General features: G+C 42.8%; 1 protein-coding gene across 1 annotated transcript in view; it reads right to left on the bottom strand.

Annotated features, from left to right (window-relative positions):
- The window catches only part of RSPO3 (R-spondin 3), a 92699-nt gene extending 75445 nt beyond the window's left edge, over nt 1-17254 (bottom strand). The window contains exon 1 of the mRNA XM_025294804.3: nt 16966-17254. Coding sequence (XP_025150589.1) covers nt 16966-17062 — 97 coding nt within the window. The 5' untranslated portion in view covers nt 17063-17254. The remainder of the gene's footprint in view (nt 1-16965) is intronic.
- Nucleotides 17255-18376: the final 1122 nt, after the last annotated feature.

Here is an 18376-nt window from a genome sequence, read left to right as displayed (position 1 = left end):
AATCCAAATAACTTGTTGACATGCACTTGCCACACCGGTGCTTTAAGTATTAATAGATCTGTTTGTATGTTCCATGTAGTGGTCAAAGGTTACCATAAATGGTTTGGAAAATGCCTCTGAGATATGAGCAAAAATGCACTATGTTTAAACATACAATATTTTAATGTTTGTTTGATAAAAGTAATTCCAGTTAATGAACTAATGTGAAAGTTCAACTATAGAAATTGTTCAGTGCCAAAAAAAGAAATTCACTCAGCTAAACCATGCTGCTCCATTACAAGCTTTACCTAACAATGCCAACCACTTTTATGGTTTGCATGGCAAACTTCCTATGATTGTCACAAAGGTCATGCTAAATGATGACTCCTATTCATCGGTCATAAATTTTCAAACAAGAAAATACCAGGAGACTCAATAAATTCCAGTGTTTTCTGTTGATCTGTCTTCGACTTTCCTGTGTTTTCCTTACAGTATGTCTACTATCCTTATTTTCCAGAGAAAAACCTGGATGTTCATTAGGCTTATTTGTAAACACTTTGATTTCCAGTTGTATTTATGCAAGCCTTACAAAAGAAAAGTTATACAGCTTAGAGTGCTTAACAGTTCTCATTTACTGTAAACCAAATATTGTTTAATTCTGGTTTCATGTTTCTTTTTTCCGTAACCACCGTGATGTGCTACGAAGGCAGGTTTCACGTGTGGTTTGCTCACTTTTGTAACCTCAGCACATACTAAATGTTCAATAGATAACTGTTGAATGAACAAATGAATAAATTTATGCTGTTTTAATAAGGGCTAAGTTTAATTTCAACTTTTCCCCCAATAGAACTTCTTTTCCATTTGTTAGTTTTTAAAAATATGATCTAAAAAACCCCATGAAAGTACAAAGAGAAACTTATGCTGCATTCAAGCCCTAACTTCATATTCTTGAAGTTTTGATGAATAGTTGTCAAGTTTAGAGAATGCTACAAGGAGGAAAGGGAAAGTTCTTTGATCTTACTGTCGCAGGGACTTCAAGATCAGTGTCCTGCTTTCAAATAAAAGAAAGATTAAAAATTAGATTTTATAATGGCTGCAACTGAATCACAGACTAAATGATTTGTCTAAAGTATACAGCATAGTGTTAATCAGAAATCAATTCACCCACCCTCTAGTGTGGCATTTCTCTAACCATAGTCCAAACTCACAATGATCAAGATTCTAAAAAGCCAAGGAAAAAGATATTTTCCTTCAATGAAGTTTATCAAGTTTCCATTTCATCTTCCTTAAATCTCTTTTTATTTTCTTTGCTAAATCATCAACAAATACAGGATTCAAGTGGGATCCAACTGGAGACTCAGCATCAAATGGTTGTCATAATAAGTTAGACTCAAAACAAGGAGGAGTAAAATCTCATTGTAGATATTTTAATAATATTCTTTTTAGAGCATTGTTTTTCTAAAATGAGTTTCAGCAGAAAAAAAAATCCTATGGAAAGTGAAGAAAAATCCTACTCCTATAAAAGAAGAAAAAATTACATATACTAATAAGAAATCTTAGATTGTGACTTATCAATATAGAAACTGAATTAAAATTCTTGGCTTTTTATATTTTAATGTAGGCCTTAAATCATCAAGGGAAAGTGGAAACAATAATTGGTATAAAGGCTGAATACCTTTTCTAATCAAGTATCACAGTAATCATCAGTATAGTGGAATTAACTTAAAATTCAGCCAGTGAAGCCTCCTATGCTTTCAATTACTTAGCTGGGCAATCCCCTAGTATATAAAACACTTGAACATGCTACGCAAATAGGACGGCACAGAAGTGGACTAGTGCTCTTCCACCCACTGAGGCTAGGGTACCACCCAGTTTTAACAAGTGATATTTCATATAAGCATTAGAGACTAGCCATTATCCTTTTTAGTAGTTCTTGAATAATATAGAAATGAGAACTTACATCAGATAGGATCTCAGATGTATGACTTCATTTTTTTGGGAATATGGAGAAATAGCTAAGAACTGTATTTGACTGGCAGGGTTGATCAAAAAATCTTAATTGCCCCTCACTTTTTATTAAATCATTAAAAACACCAGTAGCCAAGTTTTACTATTGTCAATTTAATCGAACTCATTTCCCTTACATTCTGTATACATTAAAACATGTCATCTCTCTGGTGATAACTTAAAATAATATTTTGCCGCTCAGGTTACATAGAGTTCAATCTAACTCTTGTCTTGATTTTTTTTCCCCTTCACCTTTTTCTCTAGTGTCCCATATCAGAATCTGTGCATCAGATAGCATAAGGCTTGTTGTTGCAAACATTAATAAGATCTATCATTTGGGAACACTTACTTACACTTTGCTTCATCTCTAATGGAAAGGATTTCTCTAAATATTTACACCAGAACAGTTGTCAGAATGAATCCTGCAAAATTGCTGGCATACTCCCAGGAGCAGGGAGCTGGTGTTAGGGGGAGGGGAGATTCCTGGTCCTTGGTTGTCTAATCTTAAGAAGTCCTAGATTTTCAGGAAGCTTCTTGCTGGAACATGAGGGGTTTGTATTAACAAAAAGGTACTTCAGTGTGTAGACCAATTCAAGTGAAGTATCTGAACAGCCACTTTCATTTATTGCTCTTGTAAAAATGGCTCTCCATTGGCTTTAGGTTTAAAGTAAAAGGGATGGTTTAGGTTTCAGAGACCCAGCAAAAAAACTGTACATGAGGAAAGAATCTTGTACAGGAAGTGTGAACAAACATTGAAATCATTTTATGCAATGGCCCTCAAGGTGCTTTAATATATAGAAATGTCTTGTTCCCTCCATGAATTGCTAAGTGAGAGAGTCAGCATGCAAGAGTTAGACAGGAGAGAAGTGAAACCTGCCAAGATAAATGCCAAGATAAATGTTAACAGTGTTTTATAAATTAACTCCGCTGTCTGTGTGTTTGTTTTTTCTTTGGAAGAGCCTAAAATTAAGGCTATTCGACTCATCTTAGTAATGGTTTAGAATTTAAGGGGTGGATTGAGGAAGTAAGTTTGGGCTAGAAAGGGCAGAGAAAATATCCTGCACTGGAAAATCTCGGAAATTTTCACTTGAAATGTGTTCTTATCTGATGAATGATGGTATTTCTGCCCCCAAAGTCTATGAATGAAGTAGTTTGGTTAAAAAAGGATTCCATAAAGGTTTCTGGGTTTGTAAGCACTCCATTATAGTATGGGCAGTTTATTAAATTCAAAGGCAAACAGTTGACAATGAATTCGAGAACGTCAATGAGATGTCCACGTGGGTACTGAAAACAGTAGAAGTAGCCTGAAACGGTCTAGAGCTACTCTTGCTGGAAATCTCCCTTATTCTATTAGAAATTAAATGTTGAATGGGCACATAATGCTCACAAGTCTGCAAACACATACGAATTAGGGCTGGCTCCTGGAGGCTCCATGCTGGGTAGAATGGCACATGCCATTGATTATACTGGGGCCAAGAATGCATCGACATGATCCTGCAAGTCTAGCTGGCTTCCAAGGGAATCCCACTGATCTATGTTAAAAGCTTGGATTTACATCAAGCTCTGGACAGAACTGGAATGCTGGATGGATGTCTTAGAAATATGCTACAGGAGACACTGCCTATTTTAAATTACATTAGTCTTTGTGGAGGGGGCTACAAGTTAACATCTTAATATTGACATCAAATGAGTGTGTGAATTGAGACCAGAGGGGCTTAAGGACACTACCTTTGGGCTTTACTTCTTGTTACCTAATAGTAATGAGGGTCCTTTTAAACTTAGATCAACAAATTGGTCACACATTGGGAAATAAGACTGAAATCTGTAACAGACAAATCTTCAGGGACTCAATGAAAAGTCAAACTGTTAGTTGCTCAGTTGTGTCCAACTCTGCGACTCCATGGACTGTAGCCCACCAGGCTCCTCTGTCCACCGGGCTCTCCAGGCAAGAATACTGGAGTAGGTGGCCATTCCCTTCTCCGGGGGGTCTTCTCAACCCAGGGATTGAACCCAAGTCTCCCACATTGTAGGCAGATTCTTTACTGTCTGAACCACCAGGGAAGCAGCTCAATGTGTGGTCCTTTAGCTTGTGGCCAGGCAACATTCAGGTTCAGGTTCAGTTCAGTCGCTCAGTTGTGTCCAACTCTTTGCACGGACTGCAGCATACCAGGCCTCCCTGTCCATCACTAACTCTCAGAGTTTACTCAAACTCATGTCCATTGAGTCAGTGATGCCATCCTACCATCTCATCCTCAATCTTTCCCAGCATCAGGGTCTTTTCCAATGAGTCAGCTTTTCGCATGAGGTGGCCAAAGTATTGGAGTTTCAACTTCAACATCAGTCCTTCCAATGAACACTCAGGACTGATCTCCTTTAGGATGGACTGGTTGGATCTCCTTGCAGTCCAAGGGACTCTCAAGAGTCTCTCAAGACTCTCAAGAATCAGGCAACATTAGTCTATATATCTTTTGTATTTCATGGCAGAAACTACATGTCATCAAAAGGTATGATACAAGTAAGCACATTTTGCTGCTAAATTTCCAAAAGTTAAGATTCTTCCATTCTTAAATCAGCTCATGGCCAAATTTAAGACCAAAGAAAATCAAATACACGATTTCACTAAACTGCTATCATATTGATAGCAGATCATGCTAACTCTGGCAAAGGGCATGAGGTCAGAGTTTACTTGCCCAGTGCTACCTGGAGATTGCCAGTTTCCACAGAAGGCTGGCAAGAATAAGAATCTGACTTCCTGCCTTTCTGTGGGTTTAAAAAAAGCAATATCACCCATCCACGTGTTTAAACAAAGAGAGACTCAGGTCACAGGAGTCTAAGGTTTAAGATCATAGGAGTACTGAAATATACTGACATCATTCTGAATCATAAAAGAATGTCAGACTTACCACATTTAGGACACTGATCAGTGGGGACTCTGTGTCTTTGTTCAACTAAAGATCCAACACTTGAGGTGACAGAGTAACCTTTCTGGGTATTTGAGGCAATGCCAATAGTTTCAAAGGTGAACTTTCACTGAGATTATTGAGGATAGATGTATATGTGCTACTTGAATGTTTTCCTATAGAAAGGTTTAACAATCTTCTCCCATGCTAAGTTGCTTCAGGCACGCCTGACTCTTTGTGACCCTGTGGACTCTAGTCCTCCAGGCTCCTTTGTTCATGGGATTCTCCAGGCAGGAGTACTGGAGTGGGTTTCCATGCCCTCCTCCAGGGGATCTTTCAGACCCAGGGATCAAACCAACTTCTCTTACATCTTCTGCACTGGCAGGAGGGTTCTCTACCACTAGAGCTTCTACTTTCTAACATGTTGAGAGCTTAAAATTAGAGCACCACTTAGCTCTTAATAATTTTGACTGAGCTACTGACGACGACACACCTCAAAACGGTATTGTTTTCAGTAAAAGAATCCCTAAGTTTGCTCTTGGTCTTTTCCTAGCTCTAGAGGTTTTAGACCTCCTATCCTGTGTAATGTACTTCTATTTTCTTATTTCCAAATATTACTTCAGTAATATTATATCTAAATTGACCTTAGGATGTTTACAAAGATCCTTTCCCTTCCCTCCCCATCCTAATCGGACACCTCTTGTACAAAGACTCTGGCTGCATTCCTCGAGTTCTTTTTATCTACTCAGGAAGGGAGGAGGAGAGCTCGCAGTGGTGGCAGCTGCAGCTCTGTATGTGTGGTTTGCCCTCGTGCAGGCAGACAAGGTGGTTTATAAGATGACCGTGATTTGCCCTGGGCACGTATACTGGCGGCATGTTTCCATCTCGTGCATGCGTAGGGTGAATAACCTATTGAGGAAAAAAATTGGTGGAAAAGCATTGTTTTCTGGTGGGTTTCCTGCTGCCTGTAACTCATGATTGCTCCCAATCCCCAGGGACAAGTAACTAGGTCTGACCACGGAGCAATGGCTCAAGCGTGCTGTGATGACCCTCTGCCCCCAAAGCCTGGCTTTCCTCAGTCTAATTGCTTTTGGCAATTGTGGCTATTGGGATTTGGCCTAGTGACTCCCTGGAACCCAAATTCTCCCAAGGAGCCCCCTTAACAAGCAGAATTAAGTTTGACAGGAAGCCCAAACTTCCACTTCACTTTTACATGGAGTTTTCCCTGGTTTATGGCAAGGTCTGAACATCGTTCGTGGGCTAGAAGAGAATAATAAACAAGATTTAATGAAGATAACCACTTGAAGAAGAGCACATTAGGGGGGAAGTAAGAACAGCAAGTTCAAGAATAAACAACTTACTGCAAAACGTCACCCATTAAGATGCAGTTAAAACTATGTGGTTTATAGTAGTTTCATTGATCACCAGTAGTCAATCTAGAGTTAGTCAGGAATTGTAGAAATCATAAAAGAAAAAGATGTTTATTTCTTATTAGAGGCTATTTCCTAACCATTTTGCTTTTCCTGAAAACAAAGAGGACTCTAGGGCACAATCATCTTGTAATACATGAAAACAGTTGTTTATGATTCTGTAGCTCTGAAAAAACATCTTTGGTGCAGCTGATACCTCATCTTCCATCCTATTTACTGCCTCCCTCAGCCCTGCTGTAGTTCAGCAGCAAGCACCCTGACTCCTGAATCCACTTCTCTTGGCAGCAAGGTTCCCGTCAGGGAAACCAACAGCAGTGTCTGTTACACTCTCCACATGTCCTACTGCGTGCGTGCACTTGGCTATCTCTCCTCCGACTCTCTGAACAAGACGATTCTAAATCACATGATCTTGGCTGCACCAGTCAGTGCCACAAGTTTAAACAGGACTCACCTGATTAACAATCTGGGGCTATCAGATAAACACATGCTTTACATTTTAAAACTACTATCTGTTCAGTGACACAGATCTCATCTCTTATCATAATCCCCACAAGTCTACTTTGTTTGTCTAGCTCTCATGTAACTGGCATTGTTTTCAAATTGTTCAGTTGTCAGTGTTATCTTCAGATGAAGGTTTCAATAGAACTTCTCAGTTTTAACTGCATCTTAGCATCACCAGGATTGCTTTTGAAAGTGCAGATGTCCAGGTCCCCATCCCCAGAGATGGTTGTATCTGGTCTAGGGTGGAGCCTGACTTTTTTTTAAAGATCCCCAGGTGATTCTAATTTGAAATTAGGGTTCAAAAGCACTGTACCAAGGCCCATAAAGCAAGAATTCAGGGTGGAGGTTACTGTTAATGCTCATGGTAAAAGGAATATAAATAAGAGATTTTATGAAGCACCATAAAGATAACTCTTCTGGATAACAAACACTAGCCAGTGAAATATCTATTGTGGTTATAAATTACATAGAAGGATTTTGATATTTAACTGCAAAATTACAGACTTTGCCCACATTCTCATGCCTTAGTCAGTCTTCTCTTGAATTACACACCATAGATGGGAAGAATAATCTTCAAGTACTTCATATAAACTGTGCTATTCTATTGCTTCTAAGCAACTTTCTATGTTTAAAAACTATCAGTAGGGCAGGTTTAAGAAAGGAGAGGAAAAACAACCAAGAAAGGAAAGAGATGTGGGAAAGAGTATTAGAATACCAGAAGCAACCTCAGGAGTAAAAGTCTGAAGAAGGCTTGTGGTTTGTTAAATGAGGAGGAAGAGATGCTAAGCAATGAGAGTAAGGGAAAGAGAAAAATAGGGTAGGGTTTGAGAGCCCCCGTCCCATCCCCCGCCATGATTGCTTCAAGTACTCCAACCCCAACAGTTGAAGTGACATAAAAAAATCAAGGAAGGCCATGAGTTTTGAAGTCAGTCCTGGGCTGGAATCCCAGGTACCACATCTTACTCAAGTGACCTCAGGCAACTGATATGAGACTACTGGCACCTGTCTTACAGGTTAAGTGTGAGCACTCAGTGAGATAATATTTGCAAAAACATCAAGGACAGAGTCTGGCACCCATGGGTGATTAAAACACAGCACCTATTTAAATCATCATCATCACATTACTCACTTTAATAAATGAATACAAATGCACATTCAGATAGAATGCATGTGAATATAACGGTGGTTCTGAGAACTATAAAACTACAGCTGCCACGAGGTATCTATACACACTTTGTCATAACATTTCACCTCTTTCCTATCATCTAAATGTGACTGACTCTGCCTCTTCTTACAGGACAGCCTTTGACGAGATGACTGTGTTCACATATGTGAGGTCCCATTGTATGAGGGTACATAACAATGGGAAAATAGCTGCTCCTTTTCTTATAATCAAGCATATGTTAAGAAAATGGTGTTCTAAAATAAGCATTTCACAAATTATGTGATTTTATATTGTGTGGTGGTGGCTTGTATTATGTGGTTAAAAAATGGGGGCTGCTTTACCACTTACTCTCAGGAATGTGCTTTGTATTGGGGTATAATTATAAATGTGCTTACCAGCTAGTTTTCGAAGGGCAATTTTTGGGAGTGAATATGGTGCACTGAATTATTGTGTATTCATTTTATAAAGAAGTTTTAAGGTAACTAAATCTCAATCTCATGCCCCTGTCAGTTGCTCAGAAGAAGGAGAACAGGCATGCTAGAAAATATACCCTGCTTCCTGATACAGAAGACCCAACTTGACTAGGAGAAGCAAGCAAAGGCATGGGATCTGGTTGTTATTGAGTAGTCGTGCTAGTCACTCAGTCGTGTCCGACTCTGCGACCCCATGGACTGTAGCCAACCAAGCTCCTCTGTCCTTGGGATTCTCCAGGCAAGAACACTGGAGTGGGTTGCCATTCCCTTCTCTAGGGGATCTTCCCAATCCAAGGATCGAATCCAGGTCTCCTGCATTGCAGGCAGATTCTTTACCCTCTGAGCTACCAAAGAAGCCCTAACTGGTTGTAACTGAGGCTAGACAATTACTCGGTGGGCATGTTGCAGAAGTAGTTCATGTTCTATATAGATGGACTGAATTCCTTCGTTTCAATACATTCTGAGAATTTGTGTTTTTTTATTTTATTTTTAAACTCTTTATTGGGATATAATCAATTAACACTGCTGTGATAGTTTCATGTGAACAATGAAGGAATTCAGCCTTACATATACATGTATCCATTTTCCCCCAGACTCCCCTCCCATCTAGGCTGCCAGGTAACATTGAGCAGAATTCCATGTGCTATACAGTAGGTCCTTGTTGGTTATCCATCTTAAATATAACAGTGTGTACATTACCATCCCAAAGCCCCTAACTATCCTTCCCTCCATTCTTGCCCACTGGAGAATTTCTTATTTTAAGAGAGGGTACTTTGAAAAATCTGCTTGAAGGTAGAATGCTATGAGTAGATGCTAGATCCAAGTGGAATGATACAAAAAAATCACTTTTATACTTTAAGGAAACATCTTTCCTTACTATAAACTTTTTTAGGTCTCCTAAGATCTGTGGCAAACTAATACAGTTCCACAGTTGATGAGACTTTCAAGTATGATTTTTAGTTGGAAGTCTTGGCAATGTAAAATTAAAGCTCCTGATACCAGTGACTGCTCTCTTATGTGCACAAAAAGGGCTATAAAAATGAGAAACCACAGTTGAGAATGATATACTAGGCTCCTTAAAACAGATGAAGTGAAGTGAAGTGAAAGTGGCTCAGTCGTGTCTGACTCTTTGCAACCCCATGGACTATATAGTCCATGGAATTCTCCAGGCCAGAATACTGAAGTGGGTAGTGTTCCCTTATCCAGGGGAATCTTCCCAACCCATGAATCGAACCCAGGTCTCCCACATTGCAGGCAGATTCTTTACCAGCTGAGCCACGAGGGAAGCCCAGATGAACTGCCTTGCTTTTCACCAGACCTGAGTCCTTATACTCCAAAGTGTGGTGACAAATATGGCTGTCTTCCTCTTTTCCTTCATATGCACTCTCCTGCTCAGTCACTGTCATAACACAGGCTCTTATAACTTAAACCTGGGCCACTGTAATTGCCACTTCCACCCCCAGCACAGGCCACTTCTAAAAGCCTGACATGTAAGGGAGTTCTGAAGCATCTCTCTGGTTGGGATTCCAAACCAGTTCCCTGTGACTCTTATGTCTAAGGACAAAATGAACTGGCTGAAGATGGAGTGTGTGGACTGATGCTACAGTTATGGTCTTCTGGCACTAGAAATTGTGATGGGGGCGGGGGGTGTGTGGGATATCATAATTAATTCAGTCTCTATGTTGATAAGTTACTTATTAATCTTTATATGATGAATTTACATTTTACTTACAATAAATGGATACTTCTTATATTCATTTATATTCATCTACTAAACTTAGTTAAATAAGATAGCTAAGTTTAGAAGAAATAACTCCCCACTTCTGCTCATGCTTCATGCTCTTATACCAAAAGATTAAAGGTTGAAGAGACTATAAGAATCATTTAGCTCTAAAATTTTAACCAACCACCTCACTTCACAGATGAGGAACTGAAGCTTTGTGTGGTATAAGGGCTCGTCTGGGTTATTCAGATATTACAAGCAGCGCTGGACCTAGCACCCAGGACTTCTACTTCTCAGTCTTCTTTTCCCAAAACACACTTGGAATTCTCCCTCAGTGATGTCTTAGGTCTCAGGCACTACCATGGATTTATGTATGTTTGCTGTTATCCATCAAATTATTAAGGTCAGAGGGAAGCCTAATAAAGTAGTAATTTGAAGACTGGGTTGGATACTTACATAAGGCATAGAGCATAAAGATAGTTAAAGCCTATTAAATATGTATTTAATTGGGCAATCATATCCTTTAGTACCATTAAATTTTCTTTAAAAACTTTCAGAAGAATTGTAGTGACAGCAGATGGTAACTAGCTCCTTTGCCAAGATTACAAATAAGGCAGAAACATTCTTATCAGATAAGAGGCACCTGCAAACATCTTTTTTAAAATGAATTTTTTAAGTTATTCAAACTTTTTATGGTTTGAATAATTGTGAATAGTGAGGAAGTGGGAAGAGAAGTTAGGTAAAAAGAATTCAGCTCTTTTGCTTAAAAGTTTCATGTTGCTGAAATACCCTCAGAGCAGAAAACTGGGATTTCTTAATACTCAATGGCATCTTCAGCACCCCTACAATCCTTGAGAATGGAACATTCCATTCTTTTCAGCAGTGTTGGATAACTAATCAGAATACTAGTAATAATCCTGAATGGGAAAGATCTGATGGACAGAACTAAATAAATAGAAAAAATGGACAGCATCTTTTACAGATATGTATTTTATACTTTATATGTTTATATGCTATATGTTTGCTAAGATATAGTTACAAAGCATTTCAAACTTACTAGGTTGGCCAACATATGGTAAATTTAAGATAATCCAATCATTTTAAACCTTATGAAAAAATTCACAATCAAGAAAGCAACCCACATCTTTCCTCAAAATCAAAAGCAAGGCAAAAAAAAAATCTATATAATTTATGATGCAACATTTTTACAAATGATCATTCTCAAAAGAATGCCAGTGTACAATGCACTGTTCAGAGAAGAAAAAGTCCTAACTAAGTAAAACATATAATTTCAACACACTGTCTTACATGATCCTTACCATGCTCTCAAAACTGAATGATGTTTTCCTAATGGTAACCAAAGTTGATTCTTACATTTCATGAAACATAATACCCACTCTGATGGCATTTCAAGAATTCACTACTTGGAAAAAAATGTTTTGGGGGCTGGGGAGAGTGAATAGTGAGGAAGTGGGAAGAGAGGTTAGGACAATGTCCAAAATGAAACATTTGCATAGAGATAAAGCAGGGGGAAGATGATTTAGCAAACTGTTGTATGTGGAATAGTTTTATTTTTTGATAGTTTATTCTTGTAATTGCAGAGGGATCATGTTGTCTTAACTCTACGTAGGGATCTGACAGCATACAGTGTTCTATCAATAATATATAGAATTTAAAGAACGATTGCATTTTTTAAAAAAAAGATTAACCATTTAACTAGAAATATTTGAAATAGTAGCAATCTGGAGATCTCTGTTCAGATCAAAATAGCCTCAAGTGATCAGATGACTAATAAACTTGTTTTGCAGTAGTGTGGCGAGAGTTTCTCCATAATTTGAAAATCAAAATTAACTACATGTTGTAATTCCCCATTCATCACTTTCTGGGGACCTAATTTGTAAAATATTAAATTTCAGGAAATATTTAATGGAGAAACGATTGAATGAAACTTATTTACTTACTTACAAGCTAAAAGGCCGTTCATATTTCATGCTTAAAAAATGCTGAATTAATGACATTGATCAATTTTATGCCTATTATATTGTCAATGACTTTACATAGAATAACTTGGGACTAAAAAGACAAAACTATCATTCTTAATGCTCTTAGTAAAATCATTCTATTGAAGTGATAAAGGATTAAAATAGTATGACAAAGAGATATTTTAAGAAACAATCTTGATAGTGTAATAATGATTAAATTAGAATTCACAAAAATAGATCTTTGCTTATATTTAGATGTTGCCATCACTGCTTACTTAAGAGTCTGAATTTGGGGCTTTGATTCATGAAGATATCATATGATATGTTGCAGAATATATTTTCTCTAGCAAATTTTACTCCTATCTCCATCCATTAAACAGTGTTTCTCTCAAAAACAAGGTAGACTGGTGACAGAAGTAGACACGTGAAAAAAATGCACTGTAGTCAGTATCCAAACCAGACACACTTTCATTCAAAGTTAATATTACAAAATGTATAGCAGAATGAACGATTTTTCTGTCTTACAGTTAACCTGTTATTTTCCCAGGTAGTTATATAATCATCAAGAGTGTATCATAATTTCAGAGAATGGCTCAACAACCAAGATATCGTGAGCAACAGCCACTGTATTCATCATTTTTCAGTTTGTCACCATTAAAATAATTTCTCTTGTGTTCTTACTCCTTTATTTCAAACATCTTTAGGAAATAGTTTTAAAAATTTTATAGATTGTGCAATGGGAGCTTGGTAATTATGATGCATACAATGGCTTGTCAAAACCTGGATCTGTCTGTAACCTAAGCAATTAAACATGAATTAATAGATGGCATCAAATAAAAAGGATACCGTAATGGCATCTGATGTTTCTCACAATAGCATTCCGGCATAATATGAACCTACAATGTCTTCCTAATAACCAAATAATATATTATACTTAGCAAACTATCAGGTATGTAACTTTTTGACACCAATCATTAATATATAATACATTAGAAAGAACAGTTCAAAAACATCCAGTCAACCATAAGAGCTTATTCTCCAAACACAGGATAAATGATGGTTTGGAGACAATCAGATTTATTATCTAATACTCCTGACATCTACTCACAGACATGGATTAGCATATAGCATAAATAGCAGGAGGCAAGTTCCATCCAGTATTTTACAGCTTTGTATATATTACTTAGCCTCTGTTTCTTGGATTCTTTCCCTGTAAAATGGGTATATTAATACTGGCCTCTATACCTCAAGTGGCTATACAGGGTCCCTAGCAAATAACTCAAGTCAAAGTGTGGTGCAATTGTAAGATACTGTGGTTATTATGGCAAACACAACCTTTACTTTTATTAGCAGATAATCTAGAATTCAGAAGCTAACTCTATCAAGTAGCAAAGGCTGAGTGGGAAATGATTTTAAAACTGGATTGAGGATTCTTTATGTAACATCCTCTGAAAACATTTCTGGTTGAGGACTGTTGAATGAGGATTGCATTCCATGTTTATCTTAAGTAAAATCAACTTAAGTCAACTCTAGGAGCTGTATATGAATCCAAGTAGATAATACAGTTATTGGGTATTTTTTCATCCATAACGCCATGGTGGTGGTGGTTCAGTTGCTAAGTTGTGTCACGTTATGGACTGTAGCCCACCAGACTCCTCTGTCTATGGGATTTTCTAGGCAAGAATACTGGAATGGGGTTGCCATTTCCTTTTTCAGGGGACCTTCCTGACCCCTGCTGGAACCCACACCTTCTGCATTGCAGGCAGATCCTTATCCATAACCCAATAAGTATTTTTTAAAGTATCAAACTCCTGTTTAAAATGCTGTTTCTTTTATAAAAGGAAACAAGAAACTAGTTTGCAACAAAGTAGAGATAAACGGTATACCAGTTGCCTGAGGGAAACCAGGATTACTGATATAGCTTTATCTCCTTTATCTGAGGATTAGTCATGGCTCCTTATACTTGATAATATTTAACACTGCAAATGAATTTTTTTTTGCAAGAAACTTTTCCACCAAAACATTCAAGAGACGGCTTTAAAATTTTTGAAAAATAGTTCTTGCACCTCAATCGTCTATCATTAGTTAAGATTTTAAAGTTTAGGATAGTGAAGATATTTAACTCTAAGGACAAAATGGATACCCTTAAATACTTTAATTGTCTCTTGAAGAATAAAGAGGACAGACTGTTTCTTTCTAGAATACCTCTACTACCTTATTTTTCATTTAAACAACTTTTTCGCATTCCCTATTTGAGAAAACTTTTTCCCCCAGAGATTTCCCAAACAATGAGTATGTGAACATGCAATCTGACCTAGAATTTCTGGAATTTTGAACAAATCTCTCTCTTTACCCTCTTACCCCTTCCCCATTCTCAAAATAAACGAACAAGCCCCGTGTTACACCTGCCAAGAGAATCTGTCTCTTCAGAGAACGCAAGGGGTCGCCCCTCTCCCATAATTGCACCAGCAAACCCCAGTAGCAAAGGCAAGACTCAAACGTGAAGGAGCAAGGAGCATCCCCTGCTAGGGGAATTCTCTCCCGGCCTCACACCCACATTACAATCGGAATTTCAACACAGTTCCACCCACTCCGTCTCTCATCCCCGCTGCACAACAAGAGGGCGCCTTTGACTTGGCCTTGAGACGATGAAGGCAGATCAAAAAGCAGCTCGTCTTTAGACTCTGTAAATCCTCTCCAGTCCAAGCCCAGAGGTGCATCATCCCCCTCTGCTCCCAGAAGACTTGGGGCAGCACCACTGGGCAGCTTCCTTCACCGCTGTCCTCACTAGGGAAGTGAGAACCAATGGGTGGTCAGCTTTCTTGCCGGTGTCTTTCATCGCAAACAGCCCTCCCCCAACTCCCACCCCGGAATCGGAGACAACTCTAACTGACACGCAAGACCCTGTCCTTCCCCTGCAATTGTGGGGCTCCTGGCCCTGGGATTCTCGGTAGGGTGAAAGAGGGTGTGAGCCATGGGCGCCGGGTGGGGTACTGGCTGGAAGATGGGATGGGAAGGCAGGAGGCTGCACTTGTGCCTAGCATCTCTTTCTCGCCATCGACCTGCGGGAGAGACTCGGTGCCCTCGAGCCGGACTCTGCAAAAAGAGGACCTGGGGACTGCCAGGAACCAGGGCAAGCCTCGAGTCCCAAGCCATTTGTTTTGTGAGGCAGCCGCATGAGGCAGCCGCAAGGCTCGAGTGGAAGGGTAGGTAGAAGAGTTTTGAAGACTACAACCATTCAGAGGCCAAGAAAAATAAATCGGATGCCCTGACATGTTTAGATTAGGCCCTCCTGCCCCTTGCTACACGATCCTAGAGGCAGTGAGGCTGGGCAGGAGCCCCTGGCGCTTTGGCTCAGCTATGTTTTTTAAAGACAATTTTCAGGTGAATCAGACCTTGTCTGCTTTAGGCAAGCGGCACAAAGGGGGCTTTCAGGGGACCCTCACGTCCAGGGACAGGGCACAAATAGCGGCGGAGAAGCGATTACTAAATCTCCATCTCACACAAGCCCATGCTGTGTCTTCTGCGCTGTTACCCACGCTTACCCCGAGGGGCTTCGCGGGCCAGCGCTGGGAGCTGGCTCTGCGCGCCGGAGCAGGCGCCGCCAAGCGTCATTGACTCCCGGGCGGCGGCGGACTGAGTTGGTCAAGGCAATAGCATCGTTCTCTGCGCCCCGGGAACCTTTTCCCCTCCGGGTCCCCGACAGCGCTCCCTACACTGGAGCCCGGGTCGCTCCGGCTCTATCTGCGAAGAAGGGACTCCCCACTTCTGCACAGAAGCCAGAGCGCCCAGCGCGCCAGCCTTCCCGGCAGCAAGGAGAGGTGCCTTTCTCGGGTTTGTCTCCTCATCTATGGAAGACTCCACCTTGAAACAGACCAAGCCGCGATGGGGGGTGCCCTTCGGGATACCCGTTTCATCCCAGCTACGGCACAGTCCTAGGAAGGCTACACCAGCCAACCTTCCGAGTAACTAGAGTCAGGATAAGGGGAAGCGAGGAGGCGAGCCAGAGTCTTTAGGGGAACCCCACCCTCGGTATGTGTCTGCCCCCAGGGGACCCACTTGAAAGGGCCGGAGACGGTAAAAACCCTCCCGGGTGACAGGCAAGATTGTCACTGGAAACCTGGCACCCTTGGCTCCCAGCGGCTGGCTCTGCATCTCTCGCGATCCCCGGAGGGGTACGCCGAGCGGCTCCGCCAGCGCGTAGGCAAGCGAACCCAGAGCGCCCGGCGCGCCCTACCGTTCCACTCGCGCGTGGTTGAAAGTAGCGGCCGCGCAGGCGCTGGCTCTCGGTTTCCCGAGGGGCGGCAGAGCTCTTCGCGACCCCTGCGCCGAGGGAGGACCCCACGAGGTCTCCCCACGCGAGGTGGCGACGCAAGGTGAGCGGGCGCCGCGGCCGCGCCTCCCCTGGCGGGCACTCAGTGGGTCAGGGGCATCCCGCTAGCCGGGCGTCCGCGACGCCTGGGGGCTGGAGGCTCCTGTCCCAGTCTTGGGGGGAAAGCACACATCCCCTGAGCTGGTCTTAACGAAGGAGCGAACTTTTCCGCTAACCTGCGGTTATGGGGGGCGCGGGAGGCACAGGAGCGCCGGGTCCGCCGGACTATGGCACCCAGGAAGATGCGGGGCAAGAGAGGAGCGGCCGAAAAGAAGGCGTGAAACACCGGAGCCTCAACTGTTACCTCCTCTCCAGGCGTGGGGTGTTGGGTGGGAGGACTGCCGCCGCTGTGAGCCGACTCAAGTTAAGGAAAAGCGACCCGACAGGTGAACGCGGCGGGAGGGAGCAAATGCGTAAAAAAGCCTGCACTTACTTCTTCGCTGGCGCCTTCCCCGGGAGGCGTTTTGGCTGCCGATGTATTCCATAAAGTTCAAAATGATAAAAAACCAAGAAATCAGTCGCAAGTGCATAGTAACCCAATAATGTTTCCCTTCCTCTGCTCCTTTTTTTTTTTTCTTTTGATTGTTAATTAAGATTGACTGTTTCAGAAATACACGTAGGTGTTAGGCGTATGGAGATAGCAAGCGCTAACCCCAGCTGCGGACAACTTCTCCACTCAGATCCGACAGGCGAGCCGGGATGGCAAACGCAGCGGGGTCGGGTGGTCAGGGAAACCAACTATTGTACTTTCAAACTGTCCGAGCCCTGAGCTGCGGGGGCTCCCGTGCGGTGGCTGTCAATGCCGCGAGTGAGGGTTCCAGAAGCAGCGAGCGGCCTCGCCAGGGTGGCCGCAGGTAGCATGGTGCGCCGCGGCTGCGCGGGATCCGGGCGGGCGGTGGCGACGGTGGCGGCCCCTCGGGCTTTAGAGGTGGCGGAGGCAGCGGCGGGGGTCCCGGGAGCGGAGGGGAGCGGGAGCCGTGGGCACCGCGGCCATGGCCAAGGGGCGGCGGAGAGACCCCGAGCTGCTTCTGCAGTTCGCAAGCAGGAGCGGCTCCACTGGTGGAGGGAGGGAAGAAGGGAGGCCGCGAGGGAGGGACAGGGCGAGGGAGGGGGAGGGGGACGGCTGCGGGGGGCGGGGGGAGCTTGGGGGCGGGGAAGGAAACTGCTGGAGCAACAACCCCGAGCGACCTCAATAACTTTCAATTTCAAGAGTGAAAGAGGGAGCTGGAAAAGTACAGGCGTCGCGATTTGGCAGAGGCACGGGAAGAGGCGCCTAAGGGGTCTCGGGTCTGCGGCGGAGCATCTCTGGACGCGGCGAAGAAGGCGGGAGAACGAGAGCCCGGGGCGGGGGGAGCCGAGGAGGCACTGCGAGCGCAGTGGAACCCCTCTGAAGGGCGGCTCTCGCGGGGAGAGGTGGGCGCGCTCCGGCTGCGAGTGTGGAGGTGGAAGGTCCCGCGGCCGCGAGACCACCCCGCCCCTCGTCCCCCTTCCCCGAACCACCCCCCCCCCGCCCCCCGGGGCCGACTCCCGAATTGGGCGGGTCTCCGCCGCCAGAGGCCGGGCGCGCTCCGCTCCTCCCGGGGGCCGAGCGTCCCGGCTCCCTCGCGCCTCGGCTCCCGAAGCCCGCGCGCAACCCCGGCCCCACGGCAGCTCGCTCCTCGCCCTCCGGGGCAGATCGCTGGAGGGTTTCTGGCTACGAACTCCTTCCCCGTCTTCTCGAGCCTTTCCTCTGTTGCTTCTCTCCTTTCCTTTCTTTCTTTTCAATAAAAGTCGCTGCAGTTGGTCCGGCGCAGGGCGGGTGGTCCGGAGGAATTTCGGTGGACACTCGCGGTCAGCCGGACCGC

The sequence above is a fragment of the Bubalus bubalis genome, chromosome 10 (assembly GCF_019923935.1).
Source record: "Bubalus bubalis isolate 160015118507 breed Murrah chromosome 10, NDDB_SH_1, whole genome shotgun sequence".
Taxonomy (NCBI): Eukaryota; Metazoa; Chordata; class Mammalia; order Artiodactyla; family Bovidae; genus Bubalus; species Bubalus bubalis.
This window is presented reverse-complemented; position numbering and strand designations above follow the sequence as displayed.